The sequence below is a fragment of the Pongo pygmaeus genome, chromosome 1 (genome assembly GCF_028885625.2).
Source record: "Pongo pygmaeus isolate AG05252 chromosome 1, NHGRI_mPonPyg2-v2.0_pri, whole genome shotgun sequence".
NCBI classification, from domain to species: domain Eukaryota; kingdom Metazoa; phylum Chordata; class Mammalia; order Primates; family Hominidae; genus Pongo; species Pongo pygmaeus.
In genome coordinates this window covers 115,045,412-115,069,770 of record NC_072373.2, presented here as the reverse complement: position 1 = coordinate 115,069,770, position 24,359 = coordinate 115,045,412, and the positions used below count along the sequence as shown (strand labels likewise).

Here is a 24,359-nt window from a genome sequence, read left to right as displayed (position 1 = left end):
ATTAATAAATGAATTCACATGTATGTATTCTACTGCCCTCTCATGGGTAAGATGGAGATATACATAATGGTAGTTAATGCCCTTTGAAGTCTGAGAATACACTGTTTAGTGTAGCAATTTGCACTATTTTGGTGATGAGGAGGCAAAGGTAAAATAAAATCTGGTTCTTTAAAGGGTTCACAAATACTCAACAAACAAAACTTCAACTTCAGAAATCAGGAAGAGATTCTTACACCAGAGCTAGTACAAACATGCCATCAGGGTTAACACCTATGCTTATGGCTGCCTGTGTAGAATATAGAAACGTGCAGAAATTTGCTTTCAATTTTTTTTTCCATTTGAAAGTTCAGGCTGGGCACAGTGGCTCATGCCTATAATCCCAGTACTTTGGGAGGCCAAGGCACATGGATCGCTTGAGCATAGGAGTTTGAGACCAGCTGGGGTGACGTGGTGAAACCGCGTCGCTACAAAAGATTCAAAAAAGTAGCCGGGTGTGGTGGCATGTGCCTGTAGTCCTGGCTACTCGGAAGCGGTAAGAGGATCACCTGAGCCTGGGAGGCCGAGGCCGCAGTGAACTGTGATTACACCACTGCACTGCACTCCAGCCTGGGTGACAGAGCAAGACCCTGTCTCAAAAAAAAGAAAAAAGTTCATTACTTTTGAAGACATTTCACAAAATTCTATTTTTTACTTGTAGCCACACTATAACTTCATGCTGAGGACAACTAGAGGATAGGAATGAAATCTTATTCTGTATACCTTTGGTGTTTAGAATAGTACCTGATAATTTAGCTATTCGATCAATAATTGTTTATTGAATAAGTTGAATGAAATGTCATCCCAGCCACTAGATGCCAACACAGTTGTATGTGTGGAAGTATCATCTGCCCATTTGGAATTTCACCTGACCTTGAGTAATAGGCATGCTTCTTAAAAGTTATATGTGCATTTTACTTTGGTAAGCAAAATCATTTAAAATGTACCAGTTTAGCTCACTATAATCTTATTGTCAATTACATCCTTAAAGCTAAGAATCCTTTTGTAAGATAAATTCTCCCTCAGTATAATAACTCATAAATACTGATTTTCTATATTGAGGTACACCCTCTGGTTTTGTCTAAAAAAGCCACTATTCACTTATACCTTGTCAAAGAACTTTTTAATGGTTTTAAGTGTCTTAAGCAAATTTCATCTATAAACCAGAAGCCTATCTCCCAAAAAGTCATTTGCTTGTATTTTTGCCCAGCTTTAATAGATATTTTGCCTGAAAGTCATAGAGACTGCAGTCAGAGAAATCTACGTTCCCACTGCTACCTTTCACCAGGTATATCCTTGTGCAGGTTATTAACCTTATTAGCTTTAGTGTACTAATTTCCCCCAAAATGGAGATAATAATATCTACTTTATAAAGGTTGTGAGAAGGATTAAATGAAATAATATCAATGGAACATCTAATATTTTCTTTGGTTTATAGTAGGGACTCAATAACAGGTAACTATTATTATTCAAACTCTACAATGAAATTCTCACTCATATTATTATTTGGTTTACTTTTTTTTATTCTGTTGATTTAAGACCCTCAGCAATTAAATTGAGTTCATAACACCAGGTTTCATAGCGATAGGCCATGCGGATTTGGGCTACATTTGTCCTCCGGATATCATTTCCAGCAGGGCCTTCCTCAAGGTAATTGTCGCCCAGAAACTTTACTTTCTCCTATAAGAGAAAAGGATGGCAGAATGATTGTTGTCTCTTTTCACCCTGGTATAGACAATAACTGCATTCTTCACAAAAATTCCTTCCTTATGTTAGCCACTGACAAAAGAATAATAATAATAGACCATTAAAAGCACTCATCTAGTGCCTCAGTGTTCACAGTCTGCTGAGAAATCAAGTGTATTTTACTTCCCTTGCCCAAAAGGCACAGGCAAAGAGATAGAATATCCCTTCTAGTCCCTGTCCACGGTAACTGCATATGATTCATGGGACAATTTTTCTACATGTGTCTCCCAACTACTTTTTCGGTATTCAAGTTAGCAGACCCTATACTCAGAAGGGAAGCCATTTGAGGACAGGTCTACCTCATGAGAAATTCCACACTGCAAGACACTGTTCCTTGCCACTTCGCACATATCACAGGTGCTCAGCTTGAAGACTTGTGCAGCAATAGCATATTCTTCCATTAGGGGCTCCTGCAGTTATATTAAATGAGGAAAAAAGAGGAATGAATTAATGAATAATATGCATCCTGCACGAAAAAAATAATGAAATACCTTTATTTGACTTTCAAGTTCTGGATGGGAAACAACAGTCCAGCAAAATATACTTGTATTGCCCAAGTCCATACTATACCTTGGTAAAGTGGAATTGCATTGGGTCATCTGTAGAGAGTGAGATCATTAGCCCTTTCTGAAGGAAATCCAAAAAAGGATTTTTGGCATACTCTAGAAATAGGCTATTGTTACTTAGTGGTGACATGGCGATGGGAATTTGGGCTAAGAAAAACAAGTACTGTAGCACAGGACTCTGAAAAAGAAAAGTAAAAAAATGTTTAAAGATGTTGAAAAAGGAATACAAACTAGAAACACTACAATCTCATGGTCTGCCTTAAGCTTCCGCTTTCAACAAAATTATCACTTGTTCTTCAAGTCTCTTAGTAAGGAGAATTTAGGAGTTTTTCAATGTAAATGCTATTTAGAATAAATGTATTTAGGATACATTAATTTTCAGAAACATTGAGTCAAACTAGATTGTTTATTTGATCTATAATTGCCTACGTTAGATGGTCTGTCTCAGGCAAAAGACTTTGCCTTGAAACATTATTTTTTCTCTCTCTCTCTACAAGACAGCTCTGACTCTCACAAAAAACATCTTGAAGCATGCTATAACAAGAAATCTGGCAAAAACTAGCTTAAGGAAAGCCAGGCCATCTCTGAATTATCCCTTGTCAGGATTCTAAGCTAGAAGTCAGGAGATCTGCGTTAACTTATCTCTGACAGCAACTAGCAAGGTAATCTTGAGCAGGTCCCTTTACTTCTTTCTGTAGAATCAACTGCACTAAACTAAAAAATCTTTTATGCTCTACTTGAATATGATTCCAGTGTCGATAATGACTTGTGACAGTATGGTTGGTTAAGGGAAAAAAGATTCCTCTAGCTCCAATGTAAAAGTTAAGAAGAGAGCTTCCAACTCACCTTTTTTAAATTTAGGCCATGAGAGATATTATCTGCTATCATGAATGCTGTCATGAGATGGGTGAGGGCTCCAGCTTCTCCACAGTGAGGTCGGAACAGAAATGTATTCATGCCTCGTTCCCTGGGGAAATAGAACTGTTATTGGAATCACAGGTTCTGGGTATGGAGTGATTCACAGGAAAATTCAGTAGAAAAGTGAACACTCTGGAAGGAAGTAAGCCATCCAAAGGATTCAGCAAAACAGTCCCAAATCATAATCTTAATTCTTGCTAAATACAAAGTTTCTAAAAAGAGGCAGCAGAGGATATGGGGGTAAGGAAGCAAATCAAGTGTTGATTGCCTGGGTGCAAATACCTTCAGTCTCAATAGGAAATTTACCAATATCAACATCTCATCATTTATTCTATTCTATCCAAACTTGAAGGGAGAAACGTTTCCAGAAAACCCCAGTATAATATTCTTCTTATTCCGTACCCAAATATATCAAAAAGGGCAAAATATATGAAGTTTTATAATTAACTGCGCAATAATTAGTATAAATTCCTAAACTTCCCCAAAAAAAGGAACTGTGAAAGTTATTGAAAGCATCAAAATATCGATTTCTGCCCCAAAGTAAATAAACTGAAGAAAAAAGTTAAGAGAAAGAAATTTCTGATTTGGGCCAATTGGAACCATCACAGTAATGCATGAGGCCCTTGACCACCTTAAGTGCCAATATATGTGGAAAGAGCTGTGTCAAATAGACCCTCCTAGCTCCAGTTCTCTCCTACTTACTTTCTCAGGCTGTTGAGCACCATGATGTTTGCATACATGTAGTAGGCATAGTAAGTGTAAGATGGATTCTTTTCCAATGTCCACTCCTGGGGCTTGGGACTCTTGGAGGAGAACATGTGGCCACTGTGTTTGGACTCATCATCCACACTGTCAAAGCCAGTGATCTGTTAGGAAAAGTGAGCCATGCAATGGGTTCAGTCCAACTTCAGGGTCCCAGTCCTCACACAAACTTTCAGGTCCAAAGGCACAGACCAAACATAAAGAGATAAGCACCAAGAATTAGTCATGACCAGGTAGGGAGGCTGGTTCCTGAGCAGCAGTATGAAGGCCTGAAGGGTCATGCTTACATGCTTGAGGAAGACACTGAGTTCTGGGTCAGCCTGGGGGTTGATGGTGGCCTCGAACACTGGCATGAAAATATTCTCCAGCATTTTTCCAAAATGTGGAAGGAAATTCTTGGAACGGAACACATCACTAGAGGTAAGAATGAAGAGAATTTAGGAGAAAAAAAGATTTATAGGACTGATAGCCCCAGTGTGAGGGAACCAGAGGATCGAATGTCATGCACAGGAAAAGACGTGGTATATCTGTCCTAGGTCCATGCTCCTCATACATTCTTCTTGGTCCCCTATAGAGAGGGATTCAGTTTGGGCTGCACATAGGAAATAAACATTTTTTGGTGGACCCTATGCCCCCATCTTTTTTACAAACCTTTGTCATAAGAAAACTAAACCTTCACAGCTGAGTCCTCATAGAGGAATATTCAATTATGTCATAAAAGCTTCAATATATGTGTGCAGCTACAAGACAGTGAACAGGAAATGATTACCAAGAATACCTCTGATCTGCAATTTAACAAACTCTGATATAGCATTTAATATATTCCAACCACTCTTCTAAGTGTCCAGAAATATTAGCTAATGTAATCCTCATAACAACTCAATAAGTTAGGTATTGTTTTTAACCTTGTTTTAGAGATGATGAAACTAAGGTACAATGGGGTGATATAACTTAACCCAAGGTAACACAGCTAAATGGTTGTGTTACCTTGATTCAAGAATTGCCAGGATTCAAGTATCGCCTCTCTGGGTCCAGAATCTATCCTCCTAACCAACCTACTGCCTCTCTGCCTATTAGGAAGTATTATCCCAATCAAAAAATTACTTTTTTTGGTTAAAGAGACAGGATGAAACTCTTGCATTGCAGTAGGTCACACAGAACACAAAGACAGGTAGCCAGAAAACATATAAACACCCAAGTTGGATAAAAGATCAATGATACTGAACAAATCGAAAGAGAAGCCATCCCTCAAGGCGATGAGTGATAGCAGGTGGTATGAAAGGGAGATGACATCCTCAGCAATACCATTGATAAATACTCACTGATTGTGGAGAACTTGAGCACTTGTAGGTGGGGCAATTGACAGACAGTAGTAAAGGTTCTGATACAAGAAAGCCACATCCCAGTAGAGATGAGCATGGGAAGGAATGGACTTGACACAGAGAAGACCAGGTAAAAGAAAATGTATACCAAACGGTACATAGTTCTTATTCTATCTTAGTTTTAATCATTCGCAGTAAGTTATTTATGATCTTCATAAAGCTAGAGGACTGATCTGAAATGATCTGCCTAACTCCTGTCTGTGGTTAAGAGCGCTGTACCCAGAATGGACAAAACGAAGCATGCAGGACCCAATAGCGAATGCTATTTTAACAAAGCTGATTTATTTCTAGATGGGCAACACGTTCCTTGTTCATACACGGGAGTTGAAGCAGATGAGACAAGGGCAGGCTCTAGAGTTTCTGATGGGCAGGTACATACTAGATCCTGGGAACCTGGATCATCCATGTCATGTTGGGGCAGTGGATGCGATTGCAGACGAACCAGGAGGAGAGTTTGCTCCACTCATCAGGACTGCGGCCATAGATGGACAGGCGGGGCTCAGCATGCTGGTACTTGGCCTCCACCAGGTCCGCACCTACCTCCTGCAAAGCCAAGAGAGAAGTCCAAGCCAGGGATTCCCACAAGTTCCTCTGGGGTTCTAGGGAGAGGAGATTCCCTTTCTAACTCTTCCTTTCAGAATCTGAAAAGGCTAGGTCCTTAATCAATCTCAAAACCATACCCCTAATTTCTCTACCTTAGGAATAGAGGTCTTTAAAAATCATTAGAGTGGATGTGTCAGAGGAAATATTTATATTCATTTGTGTAGTGTTTGGCCCCAGGGATAGCTCCCTCCCTCCCTCCCTTCCTTCCTTCCCTCCTTCCTTCCTTCTTCCCTTTCCTCAAGAATCATGCCAGATACCATAGATCTGATTGGTTCTGCCTCACCTTGATGATAGTGGCAAAATATTCCCCATTAATGTAATTGTCTGTCTTCAAGTAGAGGTCCCGTAGCTCACTTGCTCCTACAGGATTATATTTGTCATTGAACTTATCAAAACGCTGGAAGGTCTGGCGTCCCTGAATCAGGAAAAAAGAGCAGAGATGTATTATTACCAGAGCTGTCTGGACACAGAGAGCTAGGAAATAGTCAAGCAGACCTGGGGTCTGGTAGTGGGGGAGGGCATTGGGCTCCAAGAATGGAATTTGGGACAGGTGACAACGAGCAAACTTCAAAATTGTTTGTGGTGCTTTCAGGCAGCACGGTAAGCCAAGATGGTTAAGAGAGCTCTGAGAAGGGAGGGCTTGTAGGAGAAAGACATGTGGGGTTCTGAGTATTAGAGTGAAACTGACATTGCCGTTTCAACCTACAGCATGAACATCCAGAGAATCAACAGTCAGGTCATAAGGATGCATTTTTAATTTAGCAAAAAGTTCCTTTAGGGTCAGATTCTTCTCTTTGGTGCTATAGACCACTCTGTCAGCATCAATTTGGTAAGATTTCTTAATAAAACGCAGCAGATGTTTCTGGTTCATGCAAGCGGCTGCATGGATATGGGTGTCCACCTGTATGTATATTCAAAGAAAGAAAAAAACATCAATCAGCCTTAGTTATGCTACTCTGTTTAGAGGCTATGGTGCTGCAAATCCCACTGCGTTGGGACAAAGTAAATAATGAAGATGTGAGCTGACAGTCGGTTGAGGTGGTCCAGCAACAAAAAACCCATTACAACTGTGATGTGCCCATGCAAGGATGTGAAAGGTTAGGCTAGATGTAATAATAATGCTTGCTTCTTCTGTATATTTGTACATCCAATTTATTTCCTACGTCTGATCCACACATTCTTCTGGACCATTCTTCACTCCTAAAACACAGCTGGAAGTGAAGTAACTACCATAACTTTCAGCCCCTAAGGAGAAAGGATTGAAATTATGAAGCCATGACAGTGATGGCTTTTACGAGGTAGATATTCTTATAACTAAATTTTATACACTGAAATTTCAGCAGATTAAGTAATTAGTCCAAAGTTGTATAGGCAGCTGAGCCAGGATTTGGGCCTGAATCTCTGCTCATGTATTTCCTATTCCCAGTTCCTTGTAATCATTTTAATGGTCAGAATACATCTTGGAAGTGTGTCTAGTTTATTGGATTTCACAATCTCTAGGCTAGCTCATTTGATATTCACAATCCTCATGTGAACTGGACTGTGCAGGTGTAGTTCCCAATTTGACAAATGAAGACACTGAAATGAAAATATGTCGTCCCTTCCTCCAAGGTCTTACAGTCAGGAATTCAAAGAAAAGGACTAGAAGGAAGATCTTTCAAATTCTAGAATGGTCATTTTTGATGTTTTGTTGTTGTTGCTATTTTCGTTGTTGATGATAACTATAATTTTTTATGCCAAAAATGTGGCAAACCTTTCTATGGGGAAAACAATAGAAATGGCACTTAACCCTAACTCACTAGACATAATCTATTATCTGTTTTTAGTAAAATCCACTTAACCTGTAGAAATCTTAGATTAATCAGAAACACACTCTTTTCTTGTGCTTCTCAATAAATAATTGAATTGTTTTTGCCCAGGAATTACCTCTGAGCAACTAAAATGTTTACCTTCCTGCAGTTATAAAAATCTCGGTGGGGGTTGTTTTTCAGCTCCTTTAACTCGTCCATCTCGTTAAGCATCTGATGGACCTGGAACTTGGAGGAGAGGAACTTCAAGCGCCGGTGGGTATAGGTCTTACTGTGAAAAATAAAATTACATAATTCCAAAAAGTTTCAGACATTCAAGAAAAACAGTCACAATTTCAAAACTCTCAGGACCTTTATCATTCATAGGAAATAATTATTGGAACAAACCTTTCAGTTTACTCTGCAGTTAATCCCATTGAGAAGTAGTGCGCTCCAAGGGCTTAATCTTTTCAACAATGTTGGACATAATAATGAGGGAGAACTTGGAAAGGTATCTTAAAACTCAATGGAGAGAGTGTTGTTCAAAGTTAAAGGTCCTGGCTTTGGGGTCAGCAGATTTGAGTGTGAATCCTGGCTCGGCCAGCTGTGTCACTTTAGGCAAGTTACTTAATTCATCAAAGTCTCAGCTCATAAAACTGGAATTGTGAAAATAACCACCTCACAGAGAAAGTGTAAGCAATAAAAGGAACAATGTGCATGAAGGGATTAATATAGTGTTTGAACATAGTAAGCATTTAGTAAAATACTTAGTCTCACTATCAGTAGAAGTAGTACTAGTTGTTGTTTAGGTCTCGCCAAACACTTACACAGGTCCTTGAGCAATTAAAGCAAGTAAAAAATTCATATCATCTAAGAAGGTGTCCAGATTTTGGTAAGGAAGTGGCTTAGGCTCATCTTTGCTGACTGCTGCTTCATTAGGATAGACGTAAACTACACCGTCCTTCATTTTGAGGTGATAGCCCAGGTTTTCAGGAAGGTTGTCTGTTCGGAAAGGGTCCTCTCCCTTCTTCACAGGAGGAGTAAAGTCTTTTTCAATCAAACACAGAGTAATATATTAGCACATAGGATGAATGACCACATAAAAATAACCAAAATCTGAAATACTACAACATCTCATTAGTTTGGAATCCGGTACTTAAGTTGTAATTATCTGGAATTAAGCTAACCTTTATTTTTGCATTATTTTTTAAAGGTGACTTAATAGTATAAAATAGCTATAAAAATAATATGTTGGCCAGGCACGGTGGCTCGTGCCTGTAATCCCAGCACTTTGGGAGGCCAAGGCGGGCAGATCACCTGAGGTCAGGAGTTTGAGACCAGCCTGACCAATATGGTGAAACCCCGTCTCTACTACAAATACACAAATTAGCCAGGCTGTGGTGGCGCGTGCCTGTTACCTCAGCTACTCAGGAGGCTGAGGCGGGAGAATCACTTGAACCCGGGAGGCATATGTTGCAGTGAGCTGAGATCGCACCACTGCACTCCAGCCTAGGCGACAGAGGGAGACCCTGTCTCAAAAAAAAGAAAAATAAAATAATATGTTTTCTAGTGTAAGAATGATTTTTCAAGTTCTTTGGAAGAACTATTTACATAAAGTAATCGATATACTACTTACAAACAATCTTCATTATTTACTGAAGTTGGTCATCAAAGGCTTTCTGTTTAGAGCATATTATTAGCTCTTAGATAATAACATAAGAATAAAAGTCAAACTACCGTTAAAAAAATAGAGTTTAGATCTTTACCTTATTTAAGCCAATCTTTTTTATTAGGCGTAATTTAGAGTGTTTTTTGAAATAAGCTTTTAAAGATCAGTTTTGGGTTCCCAGTAAAATTGAGTAGAAAATGCCGTTTCCAGGCTTGGCACAGTGACTCACGCCTGTAATCCCAGCACTTTGGGAGGCCAAGGTGGGTGGGTCATTTGAGGTCAGAAGTTCAAAATCAGCCTGACCAACATGGTGAAACCTCATCTCCACTAAAAATACGAAAATTAGGTGGGTATGGTGTTGTGCGCCTGTAGTCCCAGCTACTCAGGAGGCTGAGGTAGGAGAATCTCTTGAAAGGAGGTGGAGGTTGCAGTGAGTGAGTTTGTGCCACTGCACTCCAGCGTGGGTGACAGAGTGAGACTCCCTCTCAAAAAAAAAAGAGAAAAAAAAAAGAAAATGCAGTTTCCCCACAGCCCCTTACCCACACACGCACAGCCAGTCTCCACTCTTGACACCCTGCATCAGAGGGTCCATTTGTTATAATAGATGAATATACATTAACACCTTGTAATCACCCAAAGTCTATAGTGCACGTTAGGGTTCACTCAAAGCCTATGGGTTTTGGCAAATGTATAATGACATGTATCCACCCTTATAGTATCATACAGAACAGTTTCACTCCCCTAAGAATCCTCTGTGCTCCACCTAAAGTTGTTTTAATGTAAAAAAGAGATATAAAATAAATAATTATTGTAAGAGTGATAATTCTTATGAGAATTATTTTTCCCACCTTTTAAAGCACATACAATTTCTGCTAAAGGAATTGAGAAGAGATTAAGTGAATGTGTTCCCTTCTTTCCACTGCTAGAGATTTCAGCCTAAGGAAGCCATGAACACATTTCACACTGTCAGAGCCTTTAAGAATTTATCCTTTTGACTTTCAACAAGTTATGGTCATTTATGCCTCTTCACTGCTGTGCCCAAGGAAGGCATCAGAAAGTCTCCTGTTTACAAGTGATGCCCACAGCAGCCAAAGTGAGAAAAATAGCATAGGAAAAAAAACAGTCTGCACATTTCCTATTCAAAATTGGGAGATAAGGAACATAAGAGAAGTGAAACAGCATGTTACTACAATATTTGTTACTACTATCAAATATTAATTTTGAAATCCTTATACTTAAGGATTAATAGCTCACTATTAATGATATAATTATTATTAAAGTGTAACTTAGGGGAAATAAAGACAAGACAAACTAAATGTCAATATTATAGAGGATGGGTAAGCCACTGTTATGAGTTACCAAACTGGAGACATGTTTAATATGATTTTAATATTAAAAGGAATTACAGACAGGGAATTGTGGAACTGGAGATCTTTAATAATATTACAATTTGGAAGTTCAAAAATCTCTTTTTTTTTTTTTAGACGGAGTCTCGCTCCGTCGCCCAGGCAGGAGTGCAATGGCGCGATCTCAGCTCACTGCAAGCTCCACCTCCCGGGTTCACGCCATTCTCCTGCCTCAGCCTCCCGAGTAGCTAGGATTACAGGCGGCCGCCACCGCACCTGGCTAATTTTTTGTATTTTTAGTAGAGACGGGGTTTCACCGTGTTAGCCAAGATGGTCTTGATCTCCTGTCCTTGTGATCCGCCCGCCTTGGCCTCCCAAAGTGCTGGGATTATAGGTGTGAGCCACCGTGCCTGGCCTCAAAAATCTTAAATATTGGCCTCCCCAGAAATTTTAGTTCTAGTAGTGTAATCCTAAAATTGTAAGACAATTACAGGAAGATGTATATATAAAGATGCTTATTGTACCCTTTTTAGAAACAAGTTTTAAAAAGTCAGAAATTTAATTGCCTAAAAATAGGAATTAAGTAAATTATGTTCCAGTTATACAATAGAAATCTGTAAAATTATTAAAATCTGATTGTTGAAACATATGTACTTAACTTTCTACAAGGCAGAAGGTAAAAACTGAGATAAGTAAATAAAGTGCTATGGAAAGTCAGAACATGTAGTTTACATCTATCCAGAAGGCAAGAAATGATAGTATTTGGGCTGCCTCTTGAAAGATTGGGTTGGCTCTGGAGACTTGGGCATGTGGTGAATAAGTGAGAGGAAGGACAGCCTGAGCACAGGGAAGCAGAGCAGCAATCTAGGAGCAGGAAGGTGTTGAACTATGTAGGGAACGAGAAATATTTCCAACCAGAACCAAGAGTATAAAAATGGAGCAGAGAAAGTAAGTTCAGAAATAGGTTGAGTGTGCAAGTTCAAAAATAAGCAGGCCAGGTGTGGTGCCTCATGCCTGTAATCCCAGAACTTTGGGAGGTTGAGGCAGGCACATCGCTTGAGGCCAGGAATTCAAGACCAGCCTGGCCAACATGGCAAAACCCCATCTTTACAAAAAAATACAAAAATTAGACAGGCATGGTGACGCACACCAGCAATCCCAGCTACCCGGGAGGCTGAGGCAGGAGAGTCGCTTGAACCCAGGAGGCGGAGGTTGCAGTGAGCCGAGAGGGTGCCGCTGCACTCCAGCCTGGGCAACAGAATGAGACCCTGTCTCAGAAAACAAACAAAATGTAGTTAGGCGGCCAGAGGGTGTGGGCCTCAAATGCCAGGCTAAAGACTGGACTTTGCTTTGTAGGTAGCAAGAAGCAGCTAAATGTTCTTGTCAGGAGAAGGATGTGCTCAGATCTGTGTTTTAAAAATCAGCACCAAAGTAAAGGTGAACCAAAAGAGAGTGAGAGTGAAATTTAGCAGAGTAATGAGGAAGCTCTTGCAATAATCTGGGCAAGGAGAAGGATAAGCCTGAATGAGGGTTTAGGGAATGGTGAAAAGAGAAAGTTCAGAGAGATGTTGTGCAGACTGAATCAAGTGATTGGACACGTGAGGAAATGGGGCCAAAGATGATTATGACTATGATATTTTTAGACTGGATTACTTATAATCTAGAGGCATATTTTAAATTTAATATTTAGTAGTTTAAATAAAATATGTTTCATACATTATGTAAGAGAATTGTTACCTGGATAGAAGCTCTCATTTGCTACCCAAGCCTCACCATCAATATTCCGCAAGTATTTGGAAGGGGTTTTAGGGAACCTCTGAAACGACTTCTGCATGTATTTCTCACGTATGCATAGTGCCCGATACAGACCTTTGCAAACAATTTCAAAATCTTCAACTGTAACCTGCCAAAAAAAAAAAAAAAAAAAAAGTCGGCATATCAGAGTCAATCCCAGGAAAAACTGAGAAGTGAGTAAAGCTTATCCCTGGCACCTCCCAGCTCTCCTGTGTATCGCAGCCCATTCTGAGCCTCACCACTCACCTGGCTGCTTCTTAACTGACTTGGGACCTGGATCTCCCTCCCAGAGCAGGTCCTGAAGCTTTTCTGGCTTTTTCATCTCTACCAAACTTACCTGTCCTACGAGTCTTTCCCTTGTAGTCCTGTATTTGTTTGTTTTTGGTTTTTCTTACATAGCAGGGATTATCTAGCAAATAGGATTAAAAGAATCCATTCTAACATGGTATATAATTTCTTCCTTCCAAGTACATGTGAACATTTTAAGTACAAGACAGTACCTCAACTGAAAGACAATGTGACTCAAATTGTGAGAATTCAAACCACTCGGTCAGTGAGGGAAATATTTTGGGTTGAATAAGGGGTCACAAATCTCTCAAACCCATGCACGGCCTTCTTCAGCTACGATGGATCACAACATCATTCTGTGAGAAGTTAGTCTTTTAGATGATTCTAAAGGGAATTTTATTTCTGGGTAAAAATTGAGAGATTCTAGAGGAAAGCTTTATTAGAGCGGCTGGAAATTTCCTCTGTCCCCATTCCCAACTCCTGGCTGGGCCAGGCATGCCCAAGTAGTTACAACTTGAAATCACTGAATGTTCATTATCAGAACCCAAAGACTTTCACTGTGGGACTAACATATGCTTGTCCCCAATAGTTTAAGGTCCAGATATTGATCCTGAATTAGTTTTAACTATTTTAAAGACCTGCTGACCTTGGCCAAAAGCGTCTGGCACAGGTGCTAGGTCTGGGGGTCTGCTTCCCTGCTTCCAATGGCATGCATAGCTCATTGCCACCTAATAGGCCACTAGTCTATCAGGTCCTCAAGAATGAGAGTTGGGTCTTATTCACCTTCATGTTCTCAGCACACAATGCCTAGCACAGAATAGATGCTCAATAAAGACTGATTAAATCGAATCAAGTGTTTACCAGGAATTAATGATCTTGGGAACTGAGCCCTGATTCCCCCTTTGCCTCTCTGTTTAAATGACAAGGGTGAAGACTAATTTGGGTACAGACTACCACCCGGTAGAGCGTAGAGTGTTGCTCAGCAGCCCAGCCACATTCAGCCAACTGGTACAGCAACATACTTCGTTTTTCCCAGTCTCCAGGTCAAGGTTTCAGGTGCCCTCCAGCTTTCATAGGAGGAGAAGTACTCCTTGACTTGTGTACATTTTGTTCGTCCTCCTAACTTCTTTTTATTCTTGTTTTCATTTCTATCAAGCATGCAGGTATGAAGTTTATCTCCAAATGTTTATGTTATTTTGAATTCTGGAGTTCTCCAAACTGTGTTTCCCCTGTACTCATCTCTATTAGGCACTTCTTTTTAGTTATTTAGTGTCTAAACCCCCTGCCATTTAGAGAGCACCCATGTTATACAGAAAATGAATAAACAAGAATGAGATGCATTTAATTGCTCTGTCACTTTTAAGTATCTTAGGACTGACCTTAAGTGGGTCAGTTACATGAGAAGGGGACCCAGCACTGGTCATTAAAACTATATTTGGAGCATCGACTGATGGCTGCACAGCAGTTTCACCAATATGATGCTGATTCCGAAAGTCCATGTGGCAGAGATTTATTAACTGACCAACTGTTCTGGATGAGACAAGCAGGTCAAGTTGTTTGTGACATGACTTTACTATCCCTGTGGCATCCTAGAGTCTGTTCCAAGTAATGATCTACTGTGTAACCATCTGTAATGAAATTGGAGAGTTCAGCTCGTCAAAAAACAGTAGCCTCGTTAGGATTTTCTAACCTCTCTCTCGTCTTCCTTCTTTTCTCTGGTTCCTTCTTTTTTCTCTTTCCTCTCTCTTTCTCTGGATCTGTTTTCTTTGGTTGGTTTATGCTATCTGCAACCCTTCTCACTATCCTAGTTCTGCTGGGGGGGGGGGTCCTTCTTTTCCCCAGAGACTCCGTGCCTCCCCAGAGGCTCCCTTTTCTGATTTATGACAACATCAGTGAGACTTGACCACTCTGCTGCTCTCTTTGGTCCTTTTTGCCAAAATCTGTCCGTTGTATTCTGTAACATACACACTGCATTCTACTCCATATTCTCCATGTGCAAGCAAATGAGATAGAGGATAAATTATGTGGGATGATAAAAACAACAGAAATATAAGACATACCATGTTAGTATTGAAATGCATTAATGAAGTGTAACAAAGGACAGGTGAGCTAATACCTCCCTCAACAGGAAGGAGAAGAAGAACTGACAAGCTGAATGGCTTCCTGGTTGCTAAGTCTGAGTGGCAAAGACCAACTCACCCCAGAGGCATAGTCACCAGTGATCTGCACTCTCTGAAAATCAGGCACGGTCTGGTAGGTTGGAGATGAGGAAATGTATTCATCAATGTGGGACAGTTTGGTGGAAGATGTTTCACTTAGTGGAATGGACAAATTAACAGTCTTCCGTCCTTGGAAACGCTTTTTTCTGGGTTCGAAATTTAAAAGTAAGAGTTAATTTTGTCTTCATCAGGCATTTCATTGTGATAGATAGATGTTTCTCTATACAATTTTATTCTGAGGACAAAAAGTAAAAATTAAAATGTGGTTGGGTATCAGAAACAGGATCCAAGCATAGTGGGAGGAGAAATCACTGAAGACACATGACCTTGTGCCCCTCTCCCTGGTCTACCTTGGAATGGCCTTAGCAATCCTACTAGAAGACCTTCACCATGACACCCTTCTTCCCAGGCAGTCCACTCCCAGCAGAATAGGCAGTCTAGGTACTACAGAAAACACAGGTTATGTCAGTTACTACCTGTATCATTTTATTCATGTTCCTTAAACATGGATAAAGGAGCTCCCATCTACCCACCTAAAACAAATGGTGCAAAAATGACTACCTTATAGGATTTCTATGAGATTTAATGTATATAAAATGCCTAGCACAGTACCTGGAACTTATAAGGTATTTAATATTATTTTCTCAAATCAACAAGTATTTGTTGAGTTTGACCCAAGTTTATTGCTTTGACCCAAGTCCTGTGTTAAGTCCTATGGGGGACACCAGAGGAAGTAGATTGCTGTTCTTTCCTTAAAGATGTAAAATCAAGAGAAAGATAGCAGAATAGTCTTTTCCCCATGAAGCTGGTGGGATGAGGGGAGTACTTAAGGAGGGGGTTCCAGCAAAGTAGTTAGTATAGGTTTGAGGTTTGAGGACTAAAGTGTGGCTGGTAGTGAATCCTAGAGTGGTTCAAATAAAGGAAAATAGACCTGGTGGAGAGGGATTTTCAAAGACTGCTCGGGGGAGGCAGCAAGTATGCATCATAGACATAGGATGAGCAGGGCATGAGGGCAGAATTGGAGAGCAGTATTCCAAAGGCCAGGAGGTGGTCAGACTAACTGGAGGACAGGATTCGTGTCAGGGAGCATAACACTAAGGTTGGCTACGGACAGAGTCTGAAGATGAAGGCTCTTGAGTCCCAGTTTATATTACCATTGTGTGTAAATTGAATATGTTCACAGCAGCCATTTGCCCACTTTGGTTTGAAATAATTCTATGGTATCTCGAAGTCCTCTTGCTTAGATGGGTAGGGAGGCTTCAATCAAGGAAGATATGGACGAGATAGGAGGCCCACTACTTTCTTCTTTTTTCATCATTGACCCCTCACTCTACTCACTCTAGCATATACAGTGTTGGGGGGAAAGGGAATTTTTTTTTTTTTTGAGACAGACTCTCACTCTGTCACCCAGGCTGGAGTGCAGTGGGGTGATCTTGGCTTACTGCAACCTCCGCCTCCCAGGTTCAAGCGATTCTCCTGACTCAACCTCCCAGGTAGCTGGGACTACAGGCATGCATCACCATGCCTGGCTAATTTTTGTATTTTTAGTAGAGACAGGGTTTCACCATGTTGACCAGGCTGGTCTCAAATTCCTATCCTCAAGTGATCCACCCACCTCGGCCTCCCAGAGTGCTGGGATTACATTTGTGAGCCACTGTGCCCAGCCTTAGGAATTTCTAACTCTGGCAGAGTTCTTTCTCTGAGTTGAACCATCATTTGGATAAATTGAACCATATCTTCCCTGGCAGATACCCCTCCTTAGGTGCCAATATACTAAGCACTCCCCTTACACCACTTACCTCCTGGCTTCTGTGGAGGTGGACAGAGTCTCCAGATGGAATACGTGTGCTTGCATCTCATGATGAGAAATCGGACAGATCTCATCCACATCAAAGGGGGAAATCTCCTGACGACCTCCTTCATCTTTGACTTCAGAGGCAAACACTTTTTCAGCAAAGTTGCGCATTGCATCATCAATTTCTAAAAGAGGTTTTCACATATTAGTGTTCAAGCCCCTTTTCAAAAGTCATCTGAGAGTTTCTGCTATGTGTAAGGCATGGGGCAAGGACTGTGCTGCGTGCATGGCTCCCCTGCTTTCCAACCAGGGTCCCTGAAACACCACACAGCTCAGTGCCTGCTCTCCTTTTAGTGGGTTTCTGTGTGGGTACCTTGAAAATATGCTCTCAGAAACATGGGTCAGATTCTCACAGCACATTTCAGAACAGTCCTAAAGATGGTCCCAAAGATGAGACTGGGCTCTTGTAGGACTAGCACCTCAGTAAAATCACCTGTTTCTGGCAAGGCTAAGTTTGATTTCATAGTTTGAACCATGCAGCACAGTTCTTCCCATTAGGTTGGTGGAGTTTTTCTGATGGTGTTAAATACGTGGATAGGGTTATTGGTCCTTGGAGTTTTTCTTGCTAAGGAGAACCAGTGATTCCAGTGATCTAAGTAGTTCTGAGAAATAAATGTGTACTGTAGGACCTTTCTTCTACTTAAGGCAGATACTGTGTTTCTCTCACACATCAAACCTTATTTTTTTCAAATCCAGGCAACTTGGTGACATGCTGCTGTATGCAGGGAAGGACCACTAACATTTACTACCTAGTGCTGGAAGTCCCATTTCTTGTGGACATAGGCCTCAATAATGAATGACCCTTGGAAGGCCAATTTTACTTGTACATACCCTAATTTTCCCATTCTTAAAATGGGGGGAAATCCAGGCAACTTGGTGATATGCTGCTGTATGCAGGGAAGGACCACTAACATTTACTACCTAGTGCTGGAAGTCCCATTTCTTGTGGACATAGGCCTCAATAATGAATGACCCTTGGAAGGCCAATTTTACTTGTACATACCCTAATTTTCCCATTCTTAAAATGGGGGGAAATGATGCTTCTTAGTTTGGCAATGAATAACCCCAAGACCCTCAAGATATAAGAAAACCAGTGTCTCTGGGCACAGTGGCTCATCCCTGTGATCCCAGCACTTTGCGAGGGTGAGGAGAGTGGATCCCTTGATGTCAGGAGTTCGAGACCAGCCTGGCCAACATGGCGAAACCCCGTCTCTACTAAAAATACGAAAATTATTGTGCATGGTAGTGCATGCCTGTAATCCCAGCTACTCAGGAGGCTGAGGCAAGAGAATCACTTGAACCTGGAGGCAGAGGTTGCAGTGAGTTGAGACTGCACCACTGCACTCCAGCCTGGGTGACAGAGCAAAACTCTGTCTCAAAAAAGAAAAGAAAACCAGTGTCATCATATAGGATGGTGATGGCCATCAAGTATCTGCCTTTCTGTTAAGTTCCACTGTGTTCTCCAGGTCCTCAGTGTTTTCTGTTTGAATAATCATTACCTCTAATACTTTTCCTGGTATTTCCAGACAAGAGCTGGTAGCAATAATGACAATAGCAAATAGCTAGCTGTTTGGAGCAACAGTAGAAGACAGAAACATTCCCCACAGGATGACAGAGCAAACTGTATGTAGAGAGAAAGATGCCCCCACCTATTAATGTCTATACAGGCCTGCAAAAGTCCATATTTTCTATTCTAAATTAAGTAGATGTCATGTGTTCAAGCTCCCTGCTCTGCACTTAACACCTCCTACATCTTCGTCTATTTCCATTTCTTAATCTGTAAAGTGGGAATACTAATACCTACCCAACCTCGCTGGCAAGGCTGTTGTGACACTAAGTGAGATAATGTATGGGGAAATGCCTTAAAACAAATAAAGCACCAGATTAAATTGAATGATGTAATGTGTAGCACTGGTCAAACAGATATTTGGTGTGTGGGGTTAGCTTTGGACTATGAGTGAAATGATAAATGATATGACTTAGTACATGATGAAATGTACATTGGAGATGATAGGAATTGATTCATAACTTCCCCAACAATAACAGTCAGGTCAGCCAGTTTTTAAAACGGGTTTGTTACAGCAAAGTTAACAGAGAAGCCCACTATGTTGGCCAAACTTTATGCATCTATTTGCCTTGTTAAACTCAAACACCTGAAACCGAAAAGCATCTTTGGATGCTATAAGTAGTTCTTTGGCAAACATCATGATCCATGAAGGAACAAATGGAACACCAAGTAAATGCATTTGATGGCCTGATAATGCCTCCACACCCTACTGCCAACTGATCCCCAGAAATAATGTCACTTCTTCCTAAGCATCATGAGCAAGCACATGCATCTCAAGGGAGCGTGGCAAGCAGAAGTTGGAAGAAGCTGCATGTACCGTGAAGGGCAAATGGAAACAGGACAGTTGGTTATGAAGATGAGAATGAGGATTATGATGCAACTGATCAGTCATGCTGGGTCTGCAGCAATAATGCTGGAGGCCTCAGGAAGGACAGTATGGAAATGGATGCCCAGAAACCAAATCCTACTTGCTTGATATCTGGCTCTTCCAGAACAAGCATTCATTGTCTGGGACTGCACATTTCTATTTGTTTCCTATTTTAAAACAGTATTGTTTTTACTAAGATTGTATCTCTCTAAGCCACTGTAGACAGTTGAAAATTAGAAACTCTACTCTTAAGAAGTAGCTTACATGATGACCAGAAATTATATGGTTGATATTTCCTTCCACTGAAGCAACCACTTGTTCTGACTTCACGTAACCACAGCTGAAATTTGACTCTTAATTCAAGAGTTCTGCCTTTCAAAAATACCTCGAGGAGTGGGCCTGGGCATGGGTGACTCACACCTGTAATCCCAGCACTTTGAGAGGCTGAGGTGGGAGGATTGCTTGAGGCCAGGAGTTCGAGACTTTGGAGCCTGGGCAACATAGTGAGAACCTCACCTCCACAATTTTTTTTTTTTTTTCAAAAATTAGCCAAGCATGGTGGCATACACATGTAGTCCCAGCTACTCAGGAGACTGAGGTGGGAGGATCATTTAAGCCCGGAAGGTTGAGGCTGCAGTAAGCCACGTTCGCACCATTGCACTCCAGCATGGGCAACAGAGTGCAAACAAACAAAACAAATTTCAGGGAATGGTGGTGATTATAGAAAGGAAAGAGTGAAACTTATATTTCAAAAGATAAGTAGATAGGCTGGGCGCGGTGGCTCATGCCTGTAATCCCACCACTTTGGGAGGCTGAGGTGGGCAGATCACCTGAGGTCAGAAGTTTGAGACCACCCTGGCCAACATGGTGAAACCACGTCTCTACTAAAAATGCCAAATTAGCTGGGTGTGGTGGCACACGCCTGTAATCCCAGCTACTCCAGAGGCTGAGGCAGGAGAATTGCTTGAACCCGGGAGGTGGGGTTTGCAATGAGCCGAGATTATGCTACTGCACTCCAGCCTGGGCGACAGAGCAAGATTCCGTCTCAAAAATAAAAATTAAAATTAAAATTAAAAAAAGAAAACGTGTGTCTTAACAGCTGGATGGCCTTGGGCAAACCACATCGTAACTGGGAGCCCCAGTGTCCATCATCATAAAGGGGAATGTTAATAATAATAATGTCAACTTCAGAGAATTGTTATGAAGATTACACAAAAAACACTTTAAAGCTATGCAGCACTGTCCAGAAGTTGGAGATTACTATTATTAACACAGGAAGTGCGAGACTCTTGAGAAGAGGAATATCATGCTTGCTTCTTAACAGGTCCAGAAAAACATGCTTGTTTCTCAGCAGTGCTTTATTAATGTGTAGGAAAGACAAGGTTGTAGGCCTTTCATCTGTCACATTTCATCTCCCAAAGGAATTCAGAGGCAGACCTACTATCAGCCAGCAAAAGGACAAGTCTAATTTGAGATTGAGGGGAATATACAACCAAAGTTATGGTTTTATCTAAAATAGGTTTTTAAGGCTGGGCACGGTGGCTCACGCCTGTAATCATAGCACTTTGGGAGGCTAAAATGGGTGGATCACTTGAGGTCAGGAGTTCAAGACCAACCTGGCCAACATGGTGAAACCTCGTCTCTACTAAAAATTCAAAAATTAGCCAGATGGGTGGTGGGCACCTGTAAACTCAGCTACTCAGGAGGCTGAGGCAGGAGAATCACTTGAACCCGGGAGGCAGAGATTGCAGTGAGCTGAGATCACAACACTGCACTCCAGCCTGGGCAACACAGCAAGACTCCATCTCAAAAAATAAAAAAAATAATAATAATAAATAAATAAATAAATAAAATAGGTTTTTATTTTATCTGGTCACAAAAATTAACAATTTTTTTTTTGTGCTGGAGTTGCTTTACTAAGGCAAGATTCAATAGGCCCCTTTGGCTAATCTATGTCATTTATTTCAAAATATTAAACAGGCCGGGTGTGGTGGTCCACACCTGCAATCCCAGCACCTTGTGAGGCTGAAGCAGGCAGATCACTTGAGGTCAGGAGTTTGAGACCAGCCTGGCCAACATGGTGAAACCCTGTCTCTACTAAAAATTAATCAGGTGTGGTGGTGTGCACCTGTCATCTCAGCTACTCGGGAGGCTGAGGCAAGATAATTAGTTGAACCCGGGAGGCAAAAGTTGCAATGAGCAGAGCTCGCACCTCTGCACTCCATCCTGGGTGACCATCCATCTCAAAATAAATAAATAAACAAATAAATAAGCAAAAGCACTGCATGAGGTTTTCTTTTAAACAGGTATATATATATATATATATATATATATATATATATATATATGTGTGTGTGTGTGTTTATACACACACTAGAATCCAGAAAAGCCATGAGCTTATTTGCTATGCTATGGGATATCTATGGTCATTATGAATCTTTGTTGACTTTCAAGGCTATTATTTAATAAACACTGCTGAAAAATAGCCATGTTTCTGAATTAAGAAATAGTATCTTTTTTTTAATTGATACTCTGACAAATGGCAGCAAAAGTAATGCAATACTCACGTTTCTCTTTAGCTGTATGAAGTAAAATAAAACAAGACAAAATATGTGAACAACTTTCTGTAATCATGGTGGCTATTAATCACTGCTTTGGGGTAGACGCATGTAGATTGCCGTTAGCTCAGCTCAGCCTTCCAGCTTGTCTACACTTTTCTGCCATCAGAAAGCTTGGGAATATGGTCATTATACAGCTCTTCATTTTCTTTTCTTTTCTAATATGTCTCTTAACATTTTTAAGCATACTTTTTAAAAGGCACTCTCTATAAAATATGATTTTTAAAAATATCTGAAGAAGAAAAATGGGAATGCCTATATGATGTTGGTAGTAGTAAACTTAAAACAGCTCATTTGGTAAACAATTTAGTAACACCTACCAAACAACCATTTCTGAGACGCTATCCTACGGAAATCATCCTTAAACATGGAAAAAGCTTTAGGTGTCAATATTGTTATGGGAACATACTTATATTTATAAAAAACCATAAAGAGGCCGGGCGCAGTGGCTCACGCCTATAATCCCAGCACTTTGGGAGGCCAAGGCTGGCAGATCACGAGGTCAGGAGATTGACACCATCCTGGCTAACACAGTGAAACCCTGTCTCCACTAAAAATATAAAAATTAGCCGGGCGTGGTGGCAGGCGCCTCTAGTCCCAACTACTCGGGAGACTGAGGCAGAATGGCGTGAACCCGGGAGGCGGAGCTTGTAGTGAGTCAAGATCGCACTACTGCACTCCAGCCTGGATGACAGAGCGAGACTCTGTCTCAAAAAAAAAAAAAAAAAGCAAAAACAAACAAACAAAAAAACCCCCCAAACCATAAAGAACCTAAGGGATTCGTTAAGAAAATAGAATATGCAGTCTTTTAAAATGTTTTTTAGGAAAGGTTTGGGATACCATGGTAAAAGGATAAGTTGTAAAGTTAAACCAAAACATTATCCTGCCAAAAGCAGGTTATAAAATTACATGTGCAATATAATCATAACAGTGCCTTTTTAAAAAAAACTCTTTAATTTTACACAGAAAATAGATTGAAAAGAAAAAAACACTAAAACGTTAAGAGTGAATATCTTTGGATAATGGATGTGTAGATTTTTAAAATTATTACTTTTGGCTGGGTGCAGTGGCTAACACTTGTAGTCCCAGCACTTTGGGAGGCCGAGGCGGGCAGATTGCTTGAGCTCAGGAGTTTGAGACCAGCCTGGGCAACATAGCGAAACCCTGTCTCTACAAAAAATACGAAAACTAGCTGGGCATGGTGGCAAGTGCCTGTAGTCCCAGCTACTCAGGAGGCTGAGGTGGGAGGATTACCAGATCCCAGAAGATTGGGGCTGCAGTGAATGGTGATCGTGCCACTGCACTCTAGCCTGGGCAACAGAGTGATACCCTGTCTCAAAAAATAAATAAATAAGTAAAAAATAAAATTATTACTTTTACTGAATTTCCCAACTTTCAAAATGAATGTTTATTACTTTTATTTTTTCAGCACAATTTCTATTTCACATGAAACATGTATTGCTTTTATCATTTAAAAATTATAACATTATTATTTTAAAAATTACTCTGTGTGCAAACCTGGACAACAGAAAGCCATTCTCGTGAACCATCAGAATACACACATTGGGTTATTTTTGTCATGTTCATGATTTTCAGCTAATACCATAGCTAGAGTGATTATGCAGGAGCCGTCTCAGAGCTATGGCAGCACAGGTTTTGTTTAGACTAGCAGAATAGATACTAAATATTTCACAGAGTTTTCTAATGGGAACATCAAAGATACAACATACATGATAACAGTTTTAGAAACTTACCCACATCCCAAAACTAAAAACAAACAAAAAACCCTTGAAAATATTTTGTGTTTTCCTGAAATGTATGTTAAAGCTATCATGAACCCTAAATGAATGATCAAAGCTGAGATGGTAGCTAAAGGAACAGTTGCTTATGGGAAAAAAAACAACTGAGCTCTCCAAACACTTCGTACACCTACCTGGGAGTTTGAACAGAGGCATTGTTGCTGAAATCCTTGATTCTAGGATAGCACAGTAGAAAAGAAGAGAGAGGAGACTGTGGGGTGACTGACTGACACTATAAAATATCCTGACATTCATTTTATTATTTTGCTTTGCCCCCTGAAATTTGACTCTTCTCTGCTAAGTGGAGAGAGATGAGCTTTGGACCTATTTATAGCTTGAGGCATTTGATAGTGAAAAACAGGTGAAGCTTTCAGTCTTTGCTTTGGGATTAGAAGATATCTGTGGTGGGCCAAAAATTGCATTTCAATACTCTCTAAATCTTCTTACAGACTGGATCCTTGGCAAGTGTAGCACACGATGTGACCACTGATGGTGATTTCCCACCCTAGTGAAACACAGTGAAGTCTTTCCGGTTT

General features: G+C 40.6%; 1 protein-coding gene across 2 annotated transcripts; it reads right to left on the bottom strand.

The window, feature by feature from the left end:
* Positions 1-1,541: 1,541 nt before the first annotated feature.
* AMPD1 (adenosine monophosphate deaminase 1) lies at positions 1,542-24,055 on the bottom strand. 2 transcript variants are annotated; one of them, XM_054445783.1, is made up of 16 exons: positions 23,958-24,055; positions 21,974-21,985; positions 16,916-17,096; positions 15,097-15,262; positions 12,553-12,718; positions 8,628-8,847; positions 7,963-8,092; positions 6,720-6,914; positions 6,297-6,428; positions 5,790-5,953; positions 4,316-4,442; positions 3,969-4,132; positions 3,195-3,315; positions 2,353-2,526; positions 2,082-2,192; positions 1,542-1,716 (listed from the first exon to the last, which is right to left on the bottom strand). In XM_054445783.1, the coding sequence occupies exons 1-16, from the start codon at positions 23,977-23,979 to the stop codon at positions 1,558-1,560; spliced, it is 2,244 nt and encodes a 747-aa protein (XP_054301758.1). In that variant the 5' UTR covers positions 23,980-24,055; the 3' UTR covers positions 1,542-1,557. The 2 variants fall into 2 exon arrangements, with proteins under 2 accessions (XP_054301758.1, XP_054301759.1); XM_054445784.1 differs by lacking the exon at positions 21,974-21,985 and having other exon boundaries at positions 23,958-24,054.
* Positions 24,056-24,359: the final 304 nt, after the last annotated feature.